This window comes from Strigops habroptila, chromosome 3, assembly GCF_004027225.2.
Source record: "Strigops habroptila isolate Jane chromosome 3, bStrHab1.2.pri, whole genome shotgun sequence".
Classification (NCBI taxonomy): Eukaryota; Metazoa; Chordata; class Aves; order Psittaciformes; family Psittacidae; genus Strigops; species Strigops habroptila.
In genome coordinates, this window is record NC_044279.2 from 78,167,601 (window position 1) to 78,193,449 (window position 25,849).

The 25,849-nt window shown below is 42.9% G+C and overlaps 2 protein-coding genes across 4 annotated transcripts in view; one reads left to right on the forward strand and one right to left on the reverse strand.

Moving 5' to 3' along the window:
• The first annotated feature begins 2,972 nt into the window (after positions 1–2,972).
• LOC115605267 (cytoglobin-1-like) lies at positions 2,973–6,859 on the forward strand. The gene is made up of 3 exons (XM_030479490.1): positions 2,973–3,176; positions 5,189–5,420; positions 6,642–6,859. Exons 1-3 carry the CDS (start codon positions 3,082–3,084, stop codon positions 6,768–6,770), a joined length of 456 nt encoding a protein of 151 aa, XP_030335350.1. The 5' UTR covers positions 2,973–3,081; the 3' UTR covers positions 6,771–6,859.
• An 8,652-nt stretch (positions 6,860–15,511) lies between these two features.
• The window catches only part of LOC115605269 (putative RNA-binding protein Luc7-like 2), a 33,758-nt gene continuing 23,420 nt past the window's right edge, over positions 15,512–25,849 (reverse strand). For all 3 annotated transcript variants that reach the window (XM_030479494.1, XM_030479496.1, XM_030479495.1), the window contains 4 exons: positions 24,680–24,771; positions 23,802–23,831; positions 22,730–22,924; positions 15,512–16,435 (listed from right to left, as the gene is read on the reverse strand). In XM_030479494.1, the coding sequence (XP_030335354.1) occupies positions 16,243–16,435; positions 22,730–22,924; positions 23,802–23,831; positions 24,680–24,771 (510 nt within the window). In that variant the 3' untranslated portion in view covers positions 15,512–16,242. The remainder of the gene's footprint in view (positions 16,436–22,729; positions 22,925–23,801; positions 23,832–24,679; positions 24,772–25,849) is intronic.

Sequence of the window (25,849 nt, forward strand, 5' to 3'; positions counted from 1 at the left end):
CTGCATCACCCCTCCACACCCCAGCCTGACCCTGCCTGCTGAGGAGCGTTCCGTCCATCCACGGCCAAAGCTGTGTTTGCAGTGCTGCCCAGCACTCCCTTAGAAAATATTTCTCCCTGTTCAGCAGAAATCATACTTAAGAGCATTCACTTCCTTTGGGATATTGAACAAAACAGACCATGGGAGAAGAAAAAGAAATAAACCAAGCAGACACCCTATTCCCCTGGAGTGCAGTGGTATCGGCAGCAACGTGATGACTTTATGATTAAACAGCACATTTTTCACAGCCATTCCATGCCAAGGCTAAAAAAGTAGGCTTCTGGAGCTTTTTTGTTTCAATCTCTAGAGACCCCTGAGGTGTAGTGTAGATGTGTATAACCCTGTTATTGATACCAAAACTTTATGAGGTATTACTGTGTTCATCTTACAAGGACTCAGCAAATCACACAGCAGGAAAATAGAAGATAATTTTCCAAAAGAGTAGAAGTAACACCAGCAGGTGAAAGAATAGAAAAGCATGTCACAGAGAGCATGGTGACATGCTTGAGGACATCATTGTTGGTTTTGTTTGTGCAGGAGGAGGTCAGGGACTGCTCTGTGCTGCTCACAGCTGGCTTGGCACTGGACAAAATTGACCCATTGCACCCCAAAACTGGGCCAGCAATGATGAGTCTATGGTGCCTCTGTGGAAACATGTTTAAGAAAGGGCAGTGAATGCTGGAAAAGAAGAGACAAGGCCAGGGCAGGTACAGAACCCAAAGGGACAGTGACTGGTAGAAGAGCCCATGCTGGAGCAGTGGAGTAGAACACAAGGAGCAGCAAGAGCACAAGGATCCCAGTACACCAACCCCCAGTTCCTGCACTGCCCATGGTCTTGCCAAAAGGCCTGTGTGTAACCTGTGCCACAGGGACTAGGACAGGGTGAAGAGAGGTGTCTAAGTGTGGGTTGGTTTCTTATTTGTCAATAATTTACTTTGCTTGAAATTTCCCAACCCAAACTGGGTATTTTTGGACCCACAACAGGATGTCTGATGCTATATGGAGTGAATGAGCACCTTTGTAGTGCAATGTCCCGGACAAGGTTGGGAGAATAGAGAAGTCCCCTAGGGAAGCTGAGGTTTGCTTGTGAACTGCTGCAAACGAAAAACAAAGAAGGAAGTGAAGGGTGAACAAGGGAGATAAAGCTAAGAGGGAAGACTCATCCTTGAGCAATGTGCGTTGCTGCCACAGTTCAGGCCAGAGAGTTGGGCTCACCACCGCGCTCCAGCTTCTCCCGCTGAGAACTGTCCACAACAAGTCAGGGTGTACCAGCGTCTGCATCTACAGAGAGAAGAAAAGTTGCAAGCACATAGTCATACACCTTCACATCCCAAAGAAAAGCCAGCTCTACTTCCATACTCCGGACCTGCTCAAGCCCCTTTCCCTTTGAGTAAAGTGAGTGCTCATTTTTCGGGGGCTTGCTCTCTCCCAGGGCACTCATGACAAGCACCTGATGCACTCTTCTCTTAACCAAAAACTTGGCATTTTCCCCCGAGTTCCTCTCAGAAGGTTTTGGCTTCCAAGGTCTGGGAGCCTGCAGTGCCATCCTTGCTCCTTCCTCCGCACCCCTGTGCTAGTGGCTGAGCTCAGCCTATGGCACTTCCCCAGTTTGTGTTTGCCTTCAAAGAGGCAGCCCCCCTTCCCTCATGGGTTTTCCTGGAATCTGGGACATTTTTCTGAGGATTCGGGGGTGAGAAAGCAGAAGGCTGTGCAGCTTTCTATCAGACCACTCTTTGTTTGCTATGGTGAAAAGGGAAAGGGAGGGAAGGAGGGGAATTTTAGTTAAGTCCTTTGAGGCATCTCTTGGCAGCGGTGGGACACAACCCCTCCAAACAACCACCACTTTCCTTCTGCCCCAGAGTATTGGGTTGGTTTTGCTCACTGTGCTGCACATTTCACCGTTGTGTGGGCTCTATCCCTCCTCCAAACCATCCCAAACAATACAAGGTTTTGTCTGTGCTCAGCGTCCAGCAGCAGCAGCAGTTCCTCAAGCCCCTTAGCCCTTCTTTCATGTGCGTGGCCTGGACTTAATCAGAACATTCCTGCCAGAGTTTAAGCCCGGGTGCTGTGTGGATAATCCAAGATTTTATTTTCCTCCAGTTCTAAGTGGCTGTGAGGATAATGGGTCCACGGGCACCATCTGCAGCTCCACACTGGCCTTTCTCCTGCCCCTTATCTCTTTCTCACTCCCAGGCAGGTAGGGATTAGGGATAGGACAGTGATCCCAGCTGCAAGCTGGGAGGATGAGGGTAGTGAAATGACTGCTTCTGGCCTGGCTGTCCTGCATCATTTACCTCCTGTCTTAAAATGAGGTGGCTTTCCAGGGCACTGCAGCCGTGGATGCTGTGCCCATGGTGCCATCAGCATCCCTGCAACACTGCTGGTTTGGGCTGGTGATGCCTCCCAACTGCACAGTACTGAGGCCAGAAGCAGCTTCAGGGTGAGCCCCTGCTAAACCAGAGGGCTGTGGGGAAGGTCATGACCTTAGCATGAAAGCAGGACTTGAGAGAGTTGCTGGACCTAGAAGTGGGATCTTTGGAGTGAAGGACCAAGAAGTGATGGGAAGAGGGAACAGCAGGGCACCATGGTGCCCGCAGCACAGCAGCCCTCTTGGGAGCAAACCAGGAAAATTAGTGCTTGGGCAAGGGTCACCCTCAAGAAAGAGAAGCCAAGCACTGGCCTTGGCAGGGATGAGAGGGGAGGAGAGCTGATCTTTTTCTTCCCCACTGAAAACTCCCTTTTTCCCCTTCTCTCCTCAGACAGCAGAATCTTTGGTCTGGCACCTGACACCATGGCGAGAGTGCTGGTCCTCCCTCCTCATGTGGCTGGTTTCTTTCCTGATTAAAAGCGATTAGGCAGCCCTAAAGCCTGCAGAAATGTGACCGAGGGGAACGGAGACAAAGAGTTCATTCAAGATCTCTTAAATCCCTGGGGCAGTATTTAGAGAGCCCTGAGGAGAGAACTGGAGCAGAACCACCCTGCCAGGACCTCCCTGCCCTTCTCCCTCCTGCTGTGCCCTCTGTTGCCAACATCTCCTCCGCCATGTCATTTTCTGAAGCAGAGGTGCAAAGTGCCCGCGGTGCCTGGGAGAAGATATATGTGGATGCTGAGGACAATGGGACAACTGTGCTGGTGAGGTAAGGAAAAAGCCCATCCTGTTGCTACCCCAGAGAGTTGAAAAAGTAATGGCAAGAAGGATGGACTTACCACCTAGGAGCATGTCCTGATGGCTTTCATGCAGCCCTTGCTGGGAATATTTTGATTTGCTGTGGTTTATCCCACCTCAGGTAGGAAATGGGGAAGAGGAGAGATCCACACCAAGTAAAAGGAAGGGGGGAAGGAGGTGATAAAGGAAGAAGAGACGAGAACAAATTATTTATCCCACTCATTTAAGGTAAAGAAGAGAAAGTGTGGTATGAAAGAGAATGGGAACAAAACATGAGCCCTATTTCCCTCTTCCCCTTTACCTCTAAACTATTTCAATGAATTTTTTTTTTCTTTTTAACTTGCATGTCCTCAATATTTCTATCCTGATTCTCCTTCAGCCTTTCCAGTCCAGAGCCCATCTGTTCCATTGTACTGTACACTTCCTATGGGCTTTCCTTTCTGTTTTTGCTCTGATTTCCTCTCTTTTTCTGTAAGACAAGTTTCTTCTATTCACCTTTCACATATTCCTCTCTCAGCTGGGTCTTACATCACCTCCATATGCATTGATCAGCCCAAATACTTTTCTGGTTATCATACCTTTACCATTCTTCTGCCTTTCTTGTATATCACATCTTGTGGCTGGATCAGCCTCAGAAAGTGTCATGTGCTGCTCTTTCCTTCTGCAGTCTACGCAACCTAAGGACCGTTAGGGTCAGAAATGCAGCTATAAAATGCTAGTAGCATCCAGTGGCTTGGCTCCCTGAGGTAATTTACTCCAGAAGATTTTGCCTTAGTGTCCTATAGCCCCAGCCTTGCCTTTAGAAAAGTTCTGGGCTCCCCAGTACAACAGATGTACTGGACATACAACGAAGGACCATGGAGATGATGAAAGGACTGGAGCCTGTCTCCTGTGAGGAGAGGCTGAGTGAGCTGGGACTGTTCAGCCTGGAGAAGAGAAGGCTGAGGGGGATCTTATTAATGTATATAAAAACCTGAAGAGAGGTGCAAAGAAGGATCCTCTCAGTGGCACCCAGTGACAAGACCAGAGACAATGGGAACAAACTGGAACACTGGAGGTTCTTTCCGAACATCAGGAAACACCTTTTCACTGTGAGAGCAACTAAGCAGTAGCACAGGTTGCTCAGAGAGGTTGTAGAGTCTCCATCCATGGAGATATTCAAAAGCTGTCTGGACATAGTCCTGGGCAACCGGCTTGAGTAGTGATGTTGGATCAAATGAATTCCGAAGGTCCCTTCAAGCCCAACCATTCTGTGACTCTGTGAAATGTAATCTAGAATTTGCTATTGCTGTGTCAGTTGGATAACTGGCTTACCCAGCTGAGTAAACTGGTTTTTTAAGAGCTTGACCAAGATGACTGTAATTGTTGTATTATAAAAGACAATTCCTTTACAAGTGGCATTGAATTGCGTTACTTTTGAATAAAAAAATGAGCAGTACTTGATACTCAAACAACAATCCATCACAGGCAGTAAGAAAGCTTTGGGATGGGCTCTAGGAAGGGGACAATTAACAAAACCAATAGTAGGATTTCTCCATGAAAACACCCACTGAGAGCAGAGTGGACGTATGTATCTGTTGTCCAGCACATCTTTGGGAATATTGCACTGTCACACTCACCTGATATGAATGTCGTCTTAGTTCTCTGTGCATTTTATCTCTGCCTAACACTTTAAGTCAACACTTAAAGTGAGGAAATGTTTACTTCAGAAGCAGCAAATAAACACAGGATAGGTAGGTTTTAAGGTGGAGTGAGCAAAGGGAAGTGCCCTGGGGAGAGGTGAGACAGGCTGCAGTGGGCACAGGGGCTATGCACAGATGAGAAGGGCAAAGAGGAGCCAAGAAATGCAGGGAATAGAGGTTACCCTTCTAATAAAGAGAAGGAAAAAGTACAATAAACGCATAAGACAAGGCCTGGAATGTGAAGCCATATCTATGCTGATGCCTTGGTCCACAAATTAGGATGTCTCTCATTTCTCAACAGGATGTTTACTGAGCATCCAGACACCAAGTCCTACTTCTCACACTTCAAAGGCATGGACTCTGCTGAAGAGATGAAACAGTCAGATCAGATCAGAGGGCATGGCAAGAGGGTTTTCACTGCCATCAATGACATGGTGCAACACCTGGACAACTCTGAGGCTTTTCTTGGAATAGTGAACCCACTTGGCAAGAAACATGCCACCCAGCTGAAGATTGACCCCAAAAACTTTAGGGTGAGCCAGTAGCCCTCTTCCCAGGGGCTGTAATTGTGACTGAGAGGACATCTTCTGCTTTGAGGGGTAGAACTGAGGAAAATGGGCTTTGTATATGAAAATATGTATATGCTTCAGAGACAGGAGCGGTGGAAGGTGAGATGGTTGATGGTGGACAATAGCAGGAGTGAGAGATGTGGCATCTGTTGGGAAGAAGGCTATGCAGCAGGTGCGATTCAAGCAGGTCTGCTCAGGTGGGAGCTGCAGAGGCTGTCCATGAGTTGTAGTGAGTTTTCTCGGTGCAACAGGATTCACACACTTGTCATTTAACAACAAGACACAGAAAAGCAGCTTAACACTGGACTTCAGTCCTTGATGTCTATTTCTTTCTAGTAGCAGGAACTGAGCTTTTCTAGGACAACTTAAACCAGCTGTTATTGAGCAGCAATGGCAACAACATTGCCACCACCACAGATAATAAACAAAGGGTCAAATTACTTGCCCAAGTCCACCTAATGCCACTAGCAGAGTGCGTTTATAATTGTTTTGTCTGCCTCACACAGCACAAAATGCAAAAAGAGGCACCTTTTGGCAAAGGTCACTTGGGCACCAGAAAGGTGATTTTCAAAGCAGTGGGCCCAATTTTCGGTACATGGGAGAATAAGCGAGGATTTCTGCTGGGAGAGATCCTGAAAAGACTTTTTCAGGGTAAAGATGCACACAAAACAATAAATGCTGCATGGAAAAGGAGATGACATTTCAAAGCATATCACCTACCTAGTGACTATGAAGACAAACCCTCATTACTAGAGCGCTAGATTGCTAATCAAGGAAAAATTAGGAAGAAACTTACCCCAAGCCATGTATTCCATAGGTGTCCAACATGAGGCTCCCTGTGGCCTCTAAACATTTAGGACAGTCCACTGCCAGAAGAAGGACTGCAGTGAATGGACCAAGTGAACTGGTCCTGTCCTGTACGGTCCTGCTGTCTTTAAGTGATGGGTGCAGTCAACATTAACTAGATACAGGATAGTTAAAAGAACACCAGCAGTAACTGCATATTTTGGTGAATTCTGTATCTATTTTTCCATGACCTATTACAATATCTTTGTATGCAATATACTGCTGAATTGTTCTTGTACCCCTTTTCACTCTGTAAGAATCACAACTATGTATTTTGTTCTTATGCCCCTAATTGGAGGAAAAGTCACACTGGTTGGTTCTTCCTTCCTCCTTGTTTAGGTTATCTGTGACATTATCTTGCAACTGATGGAGGAGAAATTTGGTGGAGACTGCAAAGCTTCCTTTGAGAAGGTGACCAATGAAATCTGCACTCACCTCAACAATGTCTACAAAGAGGCGGGTTGGTGAGGATATGCAATCTCCAGGCTCTTCAAATGTCTTGCCAGCACTGATTTTCTGCTTTTGGGCCTCCAGCCACAGTTGGAAAATGAAAAAGTAAAAAAAAAAAAAAAAAAAAAGGCAAGAAAATGGCTTATGTAACGTAGATATCAGTGTCAATAACTGCCTTAGCAAACTGAGTTTCTACAGCTAAATCAAACCAGCAGATACATCAAAGCCAACCAACAAATCCTGATGTGCTTTGCAGCTTCACTGTTTCAGGTGGGTTCCTCTGGCCACTGTGTTTGAAGACTATGTTTTAAAATGATGACTTTAAGCTTGCTATTCCTAAGAGAAAGACTTGGTCCTTCCAGCAGCACCAGCCCAGAGATGCACCAGCAGCTCTTTATCTCAGCTACCACCTCTCCATCCTCATGAACAATGAGCAGGAGACCATTTTGAAGCATCTCCAGGGACTTTTTGATGTCGTTATTTACGAGGCATGGATGTCGTTTTGTGTTTGAACCATAACAATGGAGGTGTGGTGCATGGGAAAGACTATTGCCTGAGAAAGATGCAGGGAAAGTCCCATCCTTCATGAGATAGCAGAGTTCCACAACCTTGGGAGAGGTTTCTCTAGCAACTTGCAGCACAAGGCATGACAACACTGAATGTGGCCACCACTGGGTCACTTGGGGCAGGGATGAACATCTCCTGCACATGGATTTCACCATGCTACTCCCAGCAGATTGCTCTGGCCATGTACCCAGGACAGGACAATAATATCAGGCTTACTAGCTGCCCTCATCCTTTCCTGTCACATGGCCTGAGCCTCCCTTCTGCGGTAACTGGGTCCCAAACTATTTAATTGCTTTTCCTTGCATTCCTTAGACATGGGGAAATAATCAGCTAATAACTGCAAATAACCACATGTCATTTTGCTTCAGTGTAATGCAATAAACACAGAGAAAGCAGATGCATCCTCTTATTTATAGTACAGAAAAGGCACTGTGGTGTGCAGCAGTGGTAGCTGGTTACAGTGTGTGGTTACTAGTGGTACTGGGGGGGTTACCAAAATCAGCTCAAGCTTCCATCCAGGCACCATCACACTTGCAGTAATCCAGCTCCTTGGGTGGTGGGAAGGTAAGCTTTTCATTGATCACGGAATGATTTTGTCAACAGCTAAAAATGTAGAATTCTCCTTTTGATGCGTAGTTTTCCTCACCCATCCCATTTGTTTGGCAATGAATGCTGAAATCCCAAAGTCCAGAAGATGTACTCTTGCTGGAGCAGGAGGATAGGGCAGGCTGCTTTATTTGATTTGCTATTTTATTCAGCTTGGGAGAAAGGGAAGCATATTGCACAGCATCGCCAAGTATGGTAAGACAAGAACAAAACTTGTAAAAAAATATTTCTAATCTCAAGCCCCTTCCAAGGGAGTACAGGTAGTCAACACCCTGTAAAGCTTAAAATAATTTCCCCTTTTTATTTACTTGCTTTAATGCACACTAAAAGCATTACTTGCTGTAACGATGGTTAGCTGCAATGATGAGCTCATCATTGCAGCCTTAGGCACCTTGGGCTGACAGCGGCCGGACAACACCAGCTGATGCTTTAAGGCTCTTGTGTTCCCTGCTCCTGTGATGAAGAGAGGTGTAGCAAAAGTAAAGCGTGTGACACAAACCAAATTCAGGTTTAAGCAGAGAGGAAGTTATTTTTTGAAGCCGTTCACAAAACCTTTTTAAATTTGAAAAAATTGTGTGATGTGAGTGGTTTAGGAGTACGTGGCCCTTTTTGTGGTTGTTGTTGCTTTTCCGAGATCTCAAAGGACAGCAGGAAGCTTTCCCAACAGAGCATAGGTTAGATGACATATTGAGATTGAGGATACCTGACCCAAGTTGCCAGTTTTCGAGAGCCTCACTGCCCAATCCTGTCTGACTTTCCTCGTACCTCACTGTGCCTCTGCAAAATAGGAACAGTCATGTACTGGGGAGGCAAACCAAACACACTACTCACTGAACTGGTACTATACACACTGTATGTGTTCTTAGGGATAACTTTGATCCTCTGAAGAGAAACCTAAGGCAAACATCATACCTAAAGGCAGCAGGAAGAGATTTCCTGTGATGCACCACCACTGAGTGGGACCAAAGCCCTCACACCAAGCTTCATGGTTTTTTCTTACAGCCTATGGGACATGAGGAAGGTCTGGGTGAGACAACAGATCTGTGACATAGCACAGATAGTCTGACAAGTGCCTGTGATAGGTTAAGTCAGGTAAGTCTTGTGGAGTCCTTGTGTCTGACCTAAAGCAGAACAGTGCAGACACATAGAAAACACTGAGAAAAGCGAAGAGGAGTGAGAGGAAGTTTATCCCCTCATAGAGGAATCTGCTCAGCTGTTAGAAGGAAAGCACCTTGCTTTCCTTTTGTTGGAAAAAATGTTGATGGAGAAAAAAAGAATTCCCACAATCAAAACTTGACCTTGCAGAGACAACCAAACACTTTCCTGATGCAAAATATTACCTAAACACTGTAAAAACACATATGTACTTAAATCCAGTTCATTGACTTCGTTGCGTGAACTTAGACCTTCCAACGGGGGCAGCTTTGGGAAAGAACAAAGAATAGAAAATAAAGGATCACAGGCAAAGAGATGAGAGACATTTAACTTGAGAAACTTCAGTTGCTGTGGTGACAAAGCAGAAGCTTGCCCACAGGAAGCTGCATTTGCAAGGCATCCCTGTGCAGATACACATCAATGTTGGGATAAAATCCAGAAGTCCAGTGGCGTGCAACAGCATCACTAAATCACTCTGAGACAAGGGCTACAAACATCCCAAGGTAATTTGAAATGACAGGGAGTGTTTTACAGAAGTAGTTAACCTAGCTGTCAGGGCATTGAAGTGTAATAATCTTCTTGCTAGAGAGTCTGAGCCAAGCGGCCTTCCTGCCCCTGCCTGGAGCATGGGCAGTAGAGAGGCTTAGAGGTGAGCGAGGAGGAAGAGGTTGTCTCAGATATCCCAGGGCTGCCCAAAGAGGGGACTAGAGACCCTGCAGAGGATTTGGGGAAGCATCTAGGAAATCCTTCTAGCGGGGCCCAGAGGAAAACCCTCCCTTGCGACCACTCTTCCTCCTGGAAGGCCATTTGTGCTATTGGTGGTTGAAGTGAAGGGCTGCTTGAGCTCCTTTGCTGTAAAACTGCGGGCGTAGGTATAGATACATCCCTCAGAGCTGTTGCTTCACACTGAAAGAGTAGGGGCTTCTAGATGCTGTTTAAAACACCTAATGACAGGTAGAAGGTGGTGAGAGTACAGCCCAGATGGGAAGATGCGGCAGCAGCAACGTTCCTAGCCTCTGCTCAGTGCCAGGGTGGTCACTTCTGTTAGAGCTGGAGAGGAGCAAGGGAGCCCTGTTAGACTCTCAATTCACCTTCCTGGTTAAACAGAACATACCACAAGGCTTGTAATGGCACAATGAGTGATGAGAAAGGATTGCTGCCTACGGATGATCATTCTGAGATATGACAAGTGAATTCTGACATCTGAATCAGCACTAGGAGCCAGTGGTCCCTGAAAGAACAGAACAGCCACTGAACTCAAATGCTCATCCATCAGATGTGGCTCTCAGGTGTCTCATAAAAGCATAGGAGTGACTCATGGTGCAAACTGAATCAAAAAAGCCCCCAGACCTACTCTAACCTTCTCAGTTTTCAACACTGCAAAATTTTTTTTTCTCTCATTACAACATCCTGTTTTAGGGAAAGGGGATGTTAAAGAAGATGTGTTTTTTTTTTTCCCTTTAGCTTTGCTAAAGCTAATACTGAGATGATGAATATCTGTAATACCACTGAGGCTTAGTTAACCTTATATGCCATATCAGAGAACTGCTGGCTTATGCAGTGAGGTGGGTTTGAGCCAGTTCAGGGCATGGTTATACTGGTCAGACTGCACATGGTCAGTATCAAACAAGCCCAAGACACACAGGAGTGATTTTTCCTCCTGGAGTGAGCCAGCAGCATCTTAGACTGAATCGTTTGCTTACTCAGTGGACAGTAAAAATGGCAGTCCTGCTGTACTGCAAGAATATTTTATATGCCTTGGAGAGCCCAGGCTTCTACTTGTGATGTCCCTGGAAGCATTTCCGCAGCAGGAAGCACTGACGTGGTGTCCCTCTTGCAGGCAGCAACATGGTGGTTCATCTCCCACCCTGCACAACCACATGGGAGGAGACAAATCAGGGACATGCTGCTGGTGATGGTGTGCTGATCTCCATCCAGCCTCCCCAGCCTGTCCACCAAGGACACCTGGCAGCCACTGACCACTGCCACCAGGCAGAGAAGGCTGATCCTGACATTGTGCTGAAACTTCCCATTAGCATGGGCCACCAGAAGAGCTTTGCATGGGGTTACAAGCAGGGGCAGAATTGGAGCTGGCATCTGGATTATGGTCCCATCCTCCACCAAAGCAGCACTTGCCCTAGCCTGCTGGAAATCAGCAGTTCTTTACTCCTATTGCTCTGCTGGAAATCTGTTTATGCTTAGGAAGATGGCAGCAATTTGAAAAGTTACAGCCGTTTGATGCACCACCTTCTAGTGATGGATACACAGAGGCTTGAGCAGGCCTTTGGTGCTGGCGCTGCCTGATGGCCAGTGCTGTGAAAGTTGCCACCTTTGCAGCCTCTCTGAGCCAGCACCAGGGACAATTTCTAACCTTTTTGCCCTTAACTGAGCATCCAGCATCAATACTTTTCTACAGCCAGTGTTCGTCTGATCATTTCAGCCAGGGATTCCTGCTGTCTGCCAGGCTCTTTTTGACCTTGCCCGTGTTGCTCGCTAATCCTGACCCTCCGTTGTGCCTCCTCTGCTGTCCTGCTGTGCTCTGCACAGCATCACCGAGAGCCTGGGGAAGTGATTTGCGACTGCAGTTTCCCAAGCAAGAGGAGGTGAAAAGCAAGAGCCAGGAGGGACAGGTCATGAGAGAATTTTCTAATTGCCTGCTGACTGTCCATCACGTGCCCACAGAAGGAAAAGCAGAGATAAAGAGGAGAGCCTGGGCTAGAAACAAACATTGCTTGCTCTCTTCCTTTGTATTTCCAGATGCTGATACAACTCCTGCCTAGCAGTCCACTGCTTCCCAGTTTTGCCGGCTGCAGTGAAAGACGGGTCTCAGGTCTTACTGAAAAAAAGTATTAAAGAATTGCATCAGCAGTAATGGTGCAAGAATTTATTAAGAAGCCAGTAGGGGGGGAAAAAAAAAATCAAAGAAGAAAAAACAAAACAAAAACCAAAACTAAACAAAGAGCAAGAACCATACAGGACCGAATGAAGACCACATTAATACTTTTTATAAGCCAGTGCATCAGGAGAAACTAACCTCTACCGTTTCCTGAACAAAAGACAACTATACCAAGGAAGGTGGCACATGAAATATGGGATGGAGAATAATAAACTGGGGGTGGTGGTAAATAAATAAATCTACTCTTTTTGCTCAATTTGTACACCTGCAGTCTAATAAAGATTGCTATGGAGCTACAACTGTGTCAGCAAAATTTCAGAGAGATACTCAGCTATGGCATCCTTAGGTTCCCTTAGGAGCTCCATTCCCTTCCCATGCTGCAGTAAGCCCCCTTGCAGGAGAGAGAAGGTATTTTCTTTGAATAGGAATGGTCTTGAGCACTGTCTGATCTCAGGCCCTCCCAAGGACCTGCAGACCTGCAAGATCTCTTAGTGAACTAGCAGCAGTGAGGATCACCACACAGATTATGGCACAGCAGCACCCCCACGGATTTCACGTGGGTCCAGCAGGCTGCCTCTGGCTTTCTCAATCTCCTAAGAATCAATGGCTGAACAGGCACCTGAAGGGAGAAAAGCTGGTCAAACAGGCTCAAAGTGGGAAGTGGTAACTATAGTGTGGTCAGATGATACACAGCATGACATGGAGCTAGTGCATCTGTACCTGTAGGATGTATTCAATGTGGGTTAGTGGGTTGAGTGGCTTGATCTTCTGCATGATCTCGCCATTGTATTTCTGGTTCTAGACCAGAAGTCAGGCTTAACAGTTGCTGAACTGCTTACTGAAGACTGGGAAATTAAAAACCACAAGAAGCCCAAACCATCTGATTAGTGTCAAAGCTCTTATATGATGCAGCACAGATGGATAGAGATTTCCTCCAGATCCCTTCCATAATCATTTTAATCATGCAAACTAATGTCAGTCAATACCATTCTTCAGCTCTCCAGCAGGAAATACACAGGTGATGAATACCTTGGTTTTCACCTCCTGGAAATTAAGGTTCTGCTGGAAGGGTGGAAGATCCTTACTTACTCGGGCACAACCAATAAAGCAGTCTCTGATATATGTTCCACATCTCTTGCATCAGAAGTGTGTTTCATCACTTGTCTTAATTCAGTTCTCTCCCTAACTGCACCCCAGTCCTGTATTTTCACATCTAATTCAGATTATTTTATCAGGAAACCAGAGACAAGATGTACCTTCTCGCTGCTTAACATGAGTGTGGTACTTGGAAACTATGAAGCTCAACACCCCACAAAAAACTATAAATGGAAAGGCCAAATCCAAAGACCCTTTTATAAATAAATTTAAAAGCCATTTGTGAAAATTAATGGCGTATTATCCAGAATTTGCTAGTAAGTGTTTTGTCACAGTATGCAAATTCTGTCAGCATCCCCCCCTCCATCTTTTACAATACAAAATTTCCAGTTGCTGGCTGCAGGGGGAGATAGGCCCTTAGTATTTCTGGAATAGGAATATTTTTATTCCAGAAAAGAATTCCAATGGAGTTAGCAATCCACTCATCAGCAATTCTGCTGTGCAAGATGCATCTAGAAATGACTATTCACCTTTTGTCACAGCACTAGAATTCCATTAACTAGAATTCTATTAACAAAGGTGTGACATTAGATGTTATCAAGCACTTACACAGTGGTCATACCAAGGGGATGAACACTGGTAACTTACACTCATCACACAGCTGGGCCCCACAGGAAATCATAAAACATTCCCAGGAAGTAAACTCATGTTCATTACAGCATTTCTTTAGAAGTTTAAAATTACCTGAATTCAAAGTGGAATGTATGTGCCATGCTGGATACAAGTGTTTGCAGAGATACAAAGGATCCTCTTCTACATTTCCCTGCCAGCGAAAATACTACTGAATTATCTACTACTGTGTCAGAATTAACACCCGTGTGTTCTGCCCATACTGAACGGGTTGCAGAAGAGACACTGAGTTAAAATGCACACAGTGATATTATACACCCATGATTAGCAGGCCTACAGAGGCACTTGGGACTAGGGAGATAGAGGAGCGCAGGTCAGTGGTGCCATCTCAAGGAGAATTCACCAATTTAGAAATTGTGTGGGAGTAGAGCATATCTGAATAATTTGCAGGTCTCAAAGCATGTTCAATCCAACAGAATCAACCGCAACCCCTTTAGGTTTTGTCAGCAACATGGACGGTGGGATTAAATGCACCATCAGCAAATTTGCTGATGACACCAAGCTGCGCTAGTACACTGGAGGGAAGGGATGCCATCCAGAGGGACCTGGACAGGCTTGAGAGGTGGGCCCATGCACACCTCATGGTTCAACAAGGCCAAGTGCAAAGTACTGCATGTGAGTCAGAGCAATCCCAAGCACAAACAGGAGCTAGGCAGAGACTAGATTGAGAGCAGCCCTGAGGAGGACTTGGGGGTGTTGGCTGATGGGAAGCTCAACATGACCCAACAGTGCATGCTTGCAGCCCAGAAAGCCAACCATGTCCTGGGCTGACCAGGAGGTTGAGAGAAGTGATTCTATGCCACTGCTCCACCCTCCTGAGACCTCACCTGAAGTACTGCATTCAGCTCCCCAACACAAGAGGGACACAGACCTGCCCGAGCGAGTCCAAAGGAGGCCATGAAGATGCTCATAGGGCTGGAGCACCTCTCCTATGAAGACACGCTGAGAGAGTTGGTCTTCTTCAGCCTGGAGAAGGCTCAGGGGAGACCTTGTAAGAGTCTTCCTGTAATTAAAGAGGTCCTCCAAGAAATCTGGAGAGGAATCTTTTACAAGGGTATGTAGTGACAGGACAACAGGGTGGTGGCTTTAAACTGACAGAGGGGAGATTTAGATTAGATATTAGGAAGAAGTTCTTTACTGTGAGAGTGGCGAGACACTGGCACAGGTTGCCGAGGGAAGCTGTGGCTGCCCCATCCCTGGCAGTGTTCAAGGCCAGGCTGGACAGGGCTTGGAGCAACCTGGTCTAGTGGAAGCTGTCCCTGCCTGTGGCAGGTGGCTGGAACTGGACAATCTTTAAGGTCCCTTCCAACCCAAACCCAAACAGTTCTGTGATTTGACGTAAAGGCAGCTTGCACCTAAATGAATTACAACTTTTTGAAACTAAAGTAATTAAGGAGTTAGTGGCTGTGCCATGATCACATAGTTTTGCCTTTGAAGATCTGATTACAATCCTAACCATCCTAAGAAAGACTGCGTCTCCTAGAGCACATCTGTATGTTAAAAACTATGTTAGTTTCATAGAATCACAGTATTGTTTGAGTTGGAAAGGACCTTAAAAATCATCTTGTTCCAACCCCCTGCTGAACTGCTGAGTAACCACCTTAAGAGACCAGTATATCCTTGTTAAGTTATCGGACAATGTGGTTTCCTTTTTTTTTTTTTGTTCTTAAATTTTGTTTGTTGTTGCTGGGGTTTTTGTATGTTTTTAATACAATTAAGGGTGTAGCCCACAAGAAAAAGCAGAGAGTCCTTATGGAAAAAAACAAATATATTGAACACATACCAATCAAATGGTACAGATATGGGACTGGCTTTGATTTCAAAATTTAAGTAGAAATAAAAAAAAAGATGTAATGCAACAGCTGTTCAATTTCCAAATCTAAATAGGCACTGTAAAAAGACATTTCCGCTTTCTCCAGCACACATTCCTGTCTAAATGCTCCCACTGTAATCAACTCCTAGGTTCCCAAACAAAAAACAAAACAAAATCACTGGGACCATAACCTTAGAGTAAAAGTTAACATCCATCCACCCACCCTCTTACAAAAAAGCAAACGAAAAAATCCCCCAAAATACAACTTTTCAATGCTGCTGTTTTGACTGGAGCAGAATTGGAGAATTTATAAAGGTTCAAAAGCACCCAAGGCAAGTAGTACGACATAATTTGTTCACTAACTTGTATTGGAAAGGAGATTAAAAACATTGAGATCTGCATCTTGGTACATAAAACTGTTGTCCTGAATAAAGAGAAATCTTTCAGAAAAGTTTTACAACTTGGTGGAAGTCCAGGACCCAGCTTTAGGCATCATTAATTGATGGGGTTTAATTCTGACTTGGTTATAACCACTTTTATATACTGTACATCTACCCTAGTTGGATCAGTGTCTGGAACTGCTCACTGGTGTCCCTTTGAACAACTGTAAACTAAACCATAGTATGCAACTCCATAGGAAGCTAGAGATCAGGTGAATATACAGCCAGTTATATCTCCCCTGCTTCACGCTCCTCAGAGCTCCTCGGGTCTTCTGATCGGCCATTAGCACTTTCGTAGGAACGTTTCTTGTCCTTGAAATCGCGCGGTGACCTCTCTCTTGAGCTTCTATCTTTATCACGTGATGTTCTATCACGGTCTCTTGAACGTTCTTTATCTCTGGAAGATCTTTCTTTTGAGGATCTGAAACGTGCAGTAAATTTGAGAGTTCAAGCGAGTCATGAATCATGAGCTATCAAACAGCATTTTGAGTTTTTATTTTTCTTTTTTTTCCAACCCAACTTCAGGTTTATATGAATAGAAATGTATGAGAAGACATCAGGAATCATTCTACTCTTCTCCCTTTCCTACTTCCAATTTCAAAAGACAAATATTGTTAGAGGCAGAATTTAATCTACATTTGTTAGAAAGCCCAGGTTAAGGTCAACGTGCTTCACTAAATCTCTTATTTTCAACCTCTGCCCTCAAGTTTGCATTAACAGAAGTTGAATTGAAAATTCTCATCTGTAGTCTCTAGCTTTAGAGGAATGTAGCTTATCTCAGATATATAAATTACAAACTTAAATGAGTTTAAAAATGAGAGTTCAATTAAAACCGGGAGAATTTAACTTGCATAATTCTGGAATGAGGCTATTACATAGCAAATATAACACAAATCTGGAATCCGTACTACAATTAAGTTTTGTTTGAAGAATTATCCTTTGTGTGATTTTGCAATGAGGGGTGGTGTTATTTTTAGATATTTTACTCTGATAATAGCCATTTACAAAACCTTTACAATGGAGCCAGAAAAGAGCTGTTCTGTTAAGCAATCCACATAGTTTTAAATTAAATTGGCTACCTGTACTGGAAAAAAACTGGATTACACATCCTCCTCTATATTTCCTCAGAGAGTGCATCTAAGCCTCTTGTGCAAAAACATAATGTTTTCATTTAAAGATGTACTGCAATCATAGAAGATTCTAATACACAAATACATAAAAATCTTAACAACATGCCATAAAGCAGCCACTAACTTCTTAGTCAAAAAAGCTGGAGTACTGTGCAGTAAGACTGTACTCTCTCCACTTACCACAAGTGACTGTCATCACCTCAAAACTTCAAAACTACAGTCTGCAAAACACTCCTGCACTAATTCCCTTTTATAAGCTTATAAAGAAGAGACATTTTATTTTAGTTCCTCAGCTGGAAAGATTACTTTCCCTGAAATACAGTGTTTTGCAAGACTTAGTATTTGCAAACCCTGAAATCCACAGGTATTACTCCTATTCCACAAACTGAACGACAAATAAGAAGTGAAGCTACAAGCTACAAAGCCAAATAAGAAGATAACACTGAAGTCAGTACAACTATTTCACAAGTATTTTGTACTGCAAGTCCCCTGCAGAAGTAACAATGCTTCCGAACTGGCCAGCTCAAGCTAACTCTAGTAATTCATCCAGGAACAGGCAGATAGATAGGACATGATGCCATACACAGCTTTGGCTTTTCATTCAACTCATTTCTGAAGGAATACAAGACGCATTCAGCCAGCCATCCCATCTCTATACAGACAAGTCTCTAATCAGCTGACATGAAGGAAGACTGGCTTTAATGAATCACTCCATAGTGATACAAATTTTATACAACTGCTTTAGCAATTGTATTAGTAGCAGAAGACTTAGAATTAAAATACCATTTCTCCCTTTCTTGAGGGCAAGGTATAACCTTTAGAACGACAACCTCTACTAGACTTACATTACCTAGAATGCTTGGAAAACATTACTTCCCAACTGATCAAGTGGATTTTTCAGCAGAAACCAAACTGCTGACTACATATGCGGGCAGCATCCACACTGTCACGTTCACCAACTATGAACTGTGTTACATGATACTGGTTCCAAGACAGTATCTGTGGATGCCTGCACTGGGTCTGAGAACAAAAAACTCTTAAGTAGCTTTAGACAAAAATCCTAGGTCAGCCTGAGAAAGTCCTAGAGCAGGCAGTCAGATCTAGGAAAACAGTGAAAGATGCAGCTACAGTTTCAAACCTTCCAAGAGGTAAGATGCTTGTCTAATTTGGCCTGTGCTGTTCCTCCCCTTCTCCCTTGCCTTCTCAAAAGACGACAAAAATATATTAAAAGACCCTAACCAAACAAAAAAAAAACCCCCAAACAACCCCGAACAAAAACCCCCCACAAATCAACCAAACCAAAAAACCCCAAACAAATGAAAAACCAAGAAAGCAGAGGCTGTACTTCTCTGCCACAGCAAAGAAATAGGATAGGGCTAGAATATTCTGTTGTCAACCAGGATCTGAAAGATATTTAAAAAATTGTCTAAATGCTAAGAGTGGGTTCTATCTCACCAGCTTTAAATGTCTACAGTGTAGACATCTGAAGCTGAACAGCCAGATTTCCTGAATAGTCAGCAGAAGAAATAGACACTACAAGGCATGATTTGTCTCATTTTAAAACAGACATAAAATTATGTCAGAGGAGTCTGTAATGAGACCCACAAGATTTACATCTGACCTAGTCATCTAAAGCCAGGTGAAACAAAATCCCATCCTATGACTTCAGGTACTCTTCATCCATACAACGTCTGTTTGGAAGTGTATTAGCCCTCATCACGTGAATTGTTGTAAGTGGGCTCAAACATACGGACACAACCATCTCTCAATTTACCCACATTTAGGTCTGCTGTCATGATTGATCTTACCATTGAGTATACATCTCAATCTAACTGCAAATATGATGATTCATTTTAGTTATTTGGAACTTATATAGCGAACAGTGAGGAAACGCAGGACTTTATTTAGACCTGCTCTTGATAAGCCAGTAATCCAAGCCTAGGCAGACTAGGATTCCTATAACCTTAAGCACGTTTCTGTTATTACCAGATGGGTTCCCATTATCTTAGACACACTACTACTATTGCCGGATGGTTTGTACAGTTTCAGCTGTGCCCCAGAGTGTGGAGATCTGCTCCTTATACTGATAAATTTGAAATGAGGTCCCAGACATTAAAAGATTTAAATCTATTCACCTGTTTATAGGGCAAATAATGATACAGATTAAACAAAACGTGACTGTTAAACGAATTTACGTATTTGTAGTATTTCCTCAGATGTAGGACACAATAAGCATCCCTTTACTTTCAGAACAAAGAAATATCTGAGGGGTGGCAGCTTTTCATTTTATGTGAGACTCTTAAAAAATACTTCCTGAAGAAGGGTGGACAGGAAAAACAGAAGGAACCGCATGGTTTGCTGCAAAGAGTAATAGTCAGCTCATGTTTGCCTGTGATAATGTTGTTATACAGAACAAAATGGGAAAATGACTTCCAAGAGAAACACATCAAGAGTTTCTCCAATAAGGAGTCTAATTGCCTAGTATGCTTACATGTTGAAGCCATAATGGATGCAATCAAAATGGGAAAAAACCCCAGACACATAAATAGCTTTTACAGCAGGATTCAGCAGCCTATAACAACTGTATTTTATGGTACTTTAACCAAGCCCAAAAATCACACTGAAGACTTTAGGTTAACATAAAACAATGCAACACTTCCCACACAGCAACCACAACTCCACACTTCTCTTCAAGCCCTAGAATTAGTGGCACCATGGGCTGCCACTGCTGCGGCTTTCAGCTGTCTTTCTGCTGCTTCTGGTGCCACACGTTGCTCTTCTGCAAGAGTCTGGCAAAAGCACCATGTTCCCCAGATCTCAATTTGGTTATTCAAAACCAAAAGACTATGACTCCTTCCTGAAGAAGTTAACTTGATGATGGAGTATGTTTTTATTTTCCAGAGTATTCTTAGCCAGAATTCCTTGGACAACTGAATGTTTTGAGCTTAAAGAGACAGGCTTGAATAAAAGAAGTATTTCAAATCAGTATTTTAAGAAATTCCTCAGAACAAACAAACAAACAAAAAAAACCCACAAAAAACCAGACTTGGCAACAAGTACTTCCCTGAACTAGAAAAAGAGTTATTAGGAGTCAAAGAAGTATAATACATTTGGAGCCTGCTAGTTCAGGTTTTTTTGGATTCTGGCATCAACAGTGGTATGGTACTCAAAAGAAGGACTTCTCCCACATTCATGTGAAAAGCAGCTCTAATGGTTAGACAGGCACCTCTGAAAAGAAGGGGTATCCAGCCTTACTGCAAGTTCAGCAGCTATCCTGGCCTCAGTGCAGCAAGATCCATAGCTCTAAGGATTCTTCAGACACTTGAAAACACAATATACATACTCTAAGGACAAAAATTTTGCTTGACCTCAGAGAAATAAACCCCGTCCAAAAGCTTTCCCCTGTTTTAGCCATTTGAGCTACTATAGGATTTTTCTTGCAAAAAACCAGCTCTATTTATTATTTCAACTGTCAAACGAAACAGGATGTTTGCAATGAGAACTTCTTGCTGAAGTGATATACCAGAGGGTCATGCTGCCACCCAGAGGGACCTCAATATGCTGAAGAAATGTTCTGACAGGAACCTCATGAAGTTCGACAGGGAGAGTTCAGCCTGATCTAATGGAAGGTGTCTCAGCCCATGGCAGGGGGGTTGGAACTAAATGATCTTTAAGGTCCCTTCCAACCCAAACCATTCTAATATTCTGTAAGCTGCTAATGATGGCATCATTAATTTTTTTCCTCAAGTTAACAGTAACATAATGACTGGTACCAAGGATTCCTCCAACACAGGTGTGTCTCATTCCTTCAGGGTAGGAACTGACAACAGGAGAAGTACTTCCAGTACTATTATAAGGTTGAAATCTTGTGCCCGAAGGTACTCTGGATTTTTTTAAACTCATTCACACAAAACAAGACTTGAAGGGCTTATCCTTTGATAGCATCTTGCAAAAAGACACTGACTTTATCTTCAGATCACCCTGTGCTTTTTCAATTCAACTTTGGTAGCTGAGACTGACAGTTTTACTGTTATGTGGATAGCACCAATGGTCCACACCATTTCCTGGTTCTTACATATTTCGCTGATAACATACAAAAGACAATGCATCATTTGTATTGTGCACATCATATTGGAGAGTTTGAGCAACTACAATGAAAATCCTGGAACAATCAATCAGTATAGTTTTCTCTGAAGGACTGAAACCGAGTCTTGCAAGGCTGGACTTCAAAGGTGAAGAATGAAAGGCAATTTGAGCCTATGCTCTATACATTGGTTCATCCAAGTTAACAAATGTGTTGATTCAAATGAAAGAGTTCATTTTAAGACTGAAAAACTACAAGTTTGAAGATTTGCTTATCTGCCATTGTGAATGCCTTGAAGAAGCAGGCTCTTTAATATAAACTATGACAGGCTACAATCAAGATGGAAATTGCTGAGTCTGAAATGCTGACTTCAGGAGACTAAAAAACACCCTGGAGAATTTTAAATACCAGACACTACTGATTATATCTAGTAGAGTACTGGACATTTAAGTTTTATCCATCTGCAACAAATTGAAGGAAACAAAAGACTTGTATTAACCCTGTTTTCTAAGCTCTCTTACTGGGCACAATGGGACTACAGCCACCTACTTACTCTAGGAAGGAAAAAGCAGCTCATTTTTAGGGAAAAGACCCCATGAGATACTTGAACACATTCAACACATATTTCTTCATCCCTGGTGATTTGACTCCTAAAATAATTTGAACTGTAAACTCTGCATGTGCATTAATTTCAAAACCACATCTTTTCTCTTCTTGCAAGTTGAGAGGCTGCTGGGTTTTTAAGACTGGGCACCACATCCACTGTATTGCCCTCAAACCTATGCCACGGTGGCTGACCTACACAAGAAAGGAACTCTGGTTATGAGCAGGCCTCCCTACCAGATGTGACATTGTGCAATTGTAACACTCTCCTAAATTATGCTTACCTCACTCACCTAAAATAAGCCAGCAAATCCTCAGCAGCAGACAGCAATTGAGCCATTCAAAAGCAACAGCACCAGACTGCTCTCTGCAGTAATCCTTCAATGAGGGGTTAAGCCACTTTCCTTGCAAAGCAACATCTTCAGATGCAATGCAACAAGTTTATTTTCAGGCATATCTAAACTTATCTGGCACAGTACGCAACTTATCTGGGCTCCAGTGCTAGGAACAAGAGCTCAAGGGAAAAACCAAATGTATGACAGTAAGAGGACTGCTGATAATCCCTGGGTTCAAATGGAGATCAGTTATTTCACTTTCTATGCTGCGGTAGGCTGGTAGTATTATTGATTTGACACCAGTACCTAATGTCACTTGTCCAAAACAGAAATAATACCTAACCCTATTATTTTAATTAAACCCCAAAACACTATGGGATGTCAAATCATAAATATGCTAAAGGCATAAGTGAAAGACTTATAGTGAAACACATTCAGATGATACCATCTGAGACAGTCTCAAAATGTGTTCAAATTACCAAGTGGGAAACGTAAACTTCATTAGTGTGAAAATTCAGGTCACGCATCTAGCAAAAGCCATTTATTTCTAGGCAATTATTTACCTCTTTTTGGAGCTGCGTTCTCGGCTTCTCTCCCTGGAACTATGTCTGCTCCTATGATGGCTGCGACTCCGGCTGCGGCTGGTAGAGCGAGACCTGTGGCGGTGGCGCTTCTCCCGGGATTTGGAGCGAGTTCTTCGCTTTCGTTCCCGGGAGGCTGAGCGAGACCGATGTCTGCGGCGATCTCGGGACCTAGATCTAGAAACAGAAAGGACTTAAACCAGACACTGCATTCACCTGGCTACTCTATCAGTGTACTGTGAATATTATGCACTCTATGCATAAGCAAACCTGCATACAGAATGGTCTGCAGTGTTCAGAGCTACTGCATTATCCTAACAGGCAGAGAGGGGAAAGCAATATTAGAAATCATCCACTGTGACTAATGCAGACAATTTCACAGTTAAGCCATGACTGTATGTATGGTTACAGCATAGCCAATTCAGGCTTCTGAAATGGATTAAAAATATGGAAAAAATCTACTTTTTAAAAATTTTAAAATCTTGTCTTTATCATGCAAAGCTGTAGAACTCTGTGATGCAATGACAGGGATCATCTGCCAGAACCTATGTATTATGATGTTCTGAGAACACAGGACTATATCATTCCCCATAGCTACTGCAATAAAACTACTCTAGAAGGTTCTAAGCACCATTATCCCTCTCCTCCCCTCCCCCTTTTTTTTTATTACATTACAATAATACCTCATGGGTGACCTTCATCTGTGTAGGTTAGGAAGAAAACTCGTACTATTGATGGGTCATCTGTTGACAGTTAGCCTGGTGCTTAGGATTTGGGTTTTCACCAAAAGGTATTAACTAGAAGCTTCTGTTTTGCAGAAAGAGCAACTCTGTGTTCTAAATGTTATTTTGGACAAAAAGTTGCATTGTAGTAGCCACAAAATAGAAGTAGCATAGTGATAAATACCGTATAAACACACAGGGAGATGACTATATAACAGAATATTTTGTCTATAAAGGTGGACATCTTTAACAGTGCTAGACAAACTTAAAATGTTCCAGCCTGTCAAAGGCTGGCTTCACTGGTGATATTCCTTGTCTGCAGATTTGTTTACCTTTTGGTATGCTTGCTGTGGGATCTGGACCTGAAATAAATGGAAAATAGTAAACAACTTTTCCTTACAGAATCTTATTAAACTACAATTAGTAATAATAAACTAGACTAGCTGACCTGTTACTGTATTTCTTATTTTACTAGCAATTAAAGGCTTTTTATTTGATGTTAATACCTATGCAACATGTTTACCAGGAAACACATTGCTCTGACAACTGTTTTGTGTTTGTTGGTTTTTATTTATTTTTGAGCCCACCATACTACAAACCCAAAAAGAATATCTAATCTCCTTTTTATTCCCATCCCTCCCACAGAAAAAGTTCAATTTAATACTCTCTTATTTCTTATCAGACATGTATTCTCAGGCTGCCACAGATCTCAAAAGTTTACATTGTTAGCCTTTGAAGCTAATGTGTCAGGAGAACTGCAGTTCAAATCCCATTCCACTTTAACCCGGAGGCAACTATTTCGAACAGGGAATTACTTTCCTCATTCATACATTCAACTATTTCCAGTAAGGAAAATCTTTTAACATCTATGAAGAAAATATCTAACATCTAACAGATGTTTGAAACTCACATGTGTGTAAGCTCACATCTGTCAGGTCTCAAAGCAAGGTACACACCTGAAAATTATCTCAGTTAAAGGCCATTTGTTCAAATATGTAGACACTTCTATCTGTAGTTTTTAAAAAAATGTTTCTATGAAAACAATTCATGTTTTAAGAGTTTGACATGAAATTCACTCTTGACCCTTTTAAGTTTCCAAGGAATGAAGATTGTGGTTCTGCAGATTTAGAAATGTGTATGAACTACATCTTATTTTTCCGATTGAAGTTAAATAGGTCATTATGTATATGCAATTAAAATAGATCCCTACCTCCTCAGCTTCTCCCTTTCTTCTCTTTCCCTCTCCTCTCTACGTTTCAGGCGTTCCTGATTTCGTTTCTCCTGTTTATCAGCCACAATCCTCTAAAAGCAAAAGAATATATTCATAAAGATAAGTTTCAAAATTTTTCATATGTATGTGCTATAATCTAGACAGTTAATATTCAGTTCTTTCCCTCATGTATATTCCCTTTCCCTTGTGTAATTATTCCCTCTCTTCCTCAGTTTATCTTTTTTTCTCCAAAAACCGGAAGTTATTGCAGAAGAGCTGCAGCAAATAGATGGGTGTTACACGAAGACCTGAAATACGTAGAGTTATAATAAGTTTTCCACAAAGGGGAATTCAGAGCAGTAAGTCATGCCTTTAACTTGAGAGTTTCCATGCTAATCCTATCATATTTTGGCCACTGGGGAAAGGCAGAAAGGAATCACAACTGGGAGAGTTAACTGTTTTAACTCCTTCCGCTATGCTGTGACATAAAGAAATCCTTAGTCTCTAAGGACTTGGTTGGACCAATACATTGTTTTGAGGCTACTTGTTTCTATATTGCGAACATGAGACATATAATTAGAGAGGATGCTTCTGCTGATAGCCCCCAGGTTGAACTCACTACTACTGGGGACAAGGCACGCTCAGTAGAGGGCCCTCAGATGTGGAACTCACAACTGGAGATCTGGCCAAACCCAAGTCTCGCCACCTTCTGGACATGATGCAAGAAATTCAACTCTTTGTAAAGACCTTCTTCTGAGATGTGGAATTGCCCCAGCAGCATCTTGATTAGATCTCTGAGGAGAGCTCTGAGGAAGGAGGGGATAGTTATTGTTTTCTTTTTTTGTTAGTGAAGTACTTCAAAAGATTATTTTATTGATGCTTTGGGAATGTGAAATAATTATCCATGCATTTTTTTCCTTCCCGAATGGTGTAAATAATCAGTTGTATCAATCCTTTGTGTCAAATTCTATCTATTCTTCCTTGTACAATATCAGTAATATAACTACAAGCAAGGTTTCTTGTTTAAGTAACTCTTTGCATAATTTTATGGGGGGATGAAAGGAAGCACACATGATCTATTCCAGTCATCTAAGGCTTAAGTTACAGCAGCTATTTTTAGGAGCCTAAATTGCCAATATAGTCAGCAGAAAGAGGTGGGCTTTCCAAAGG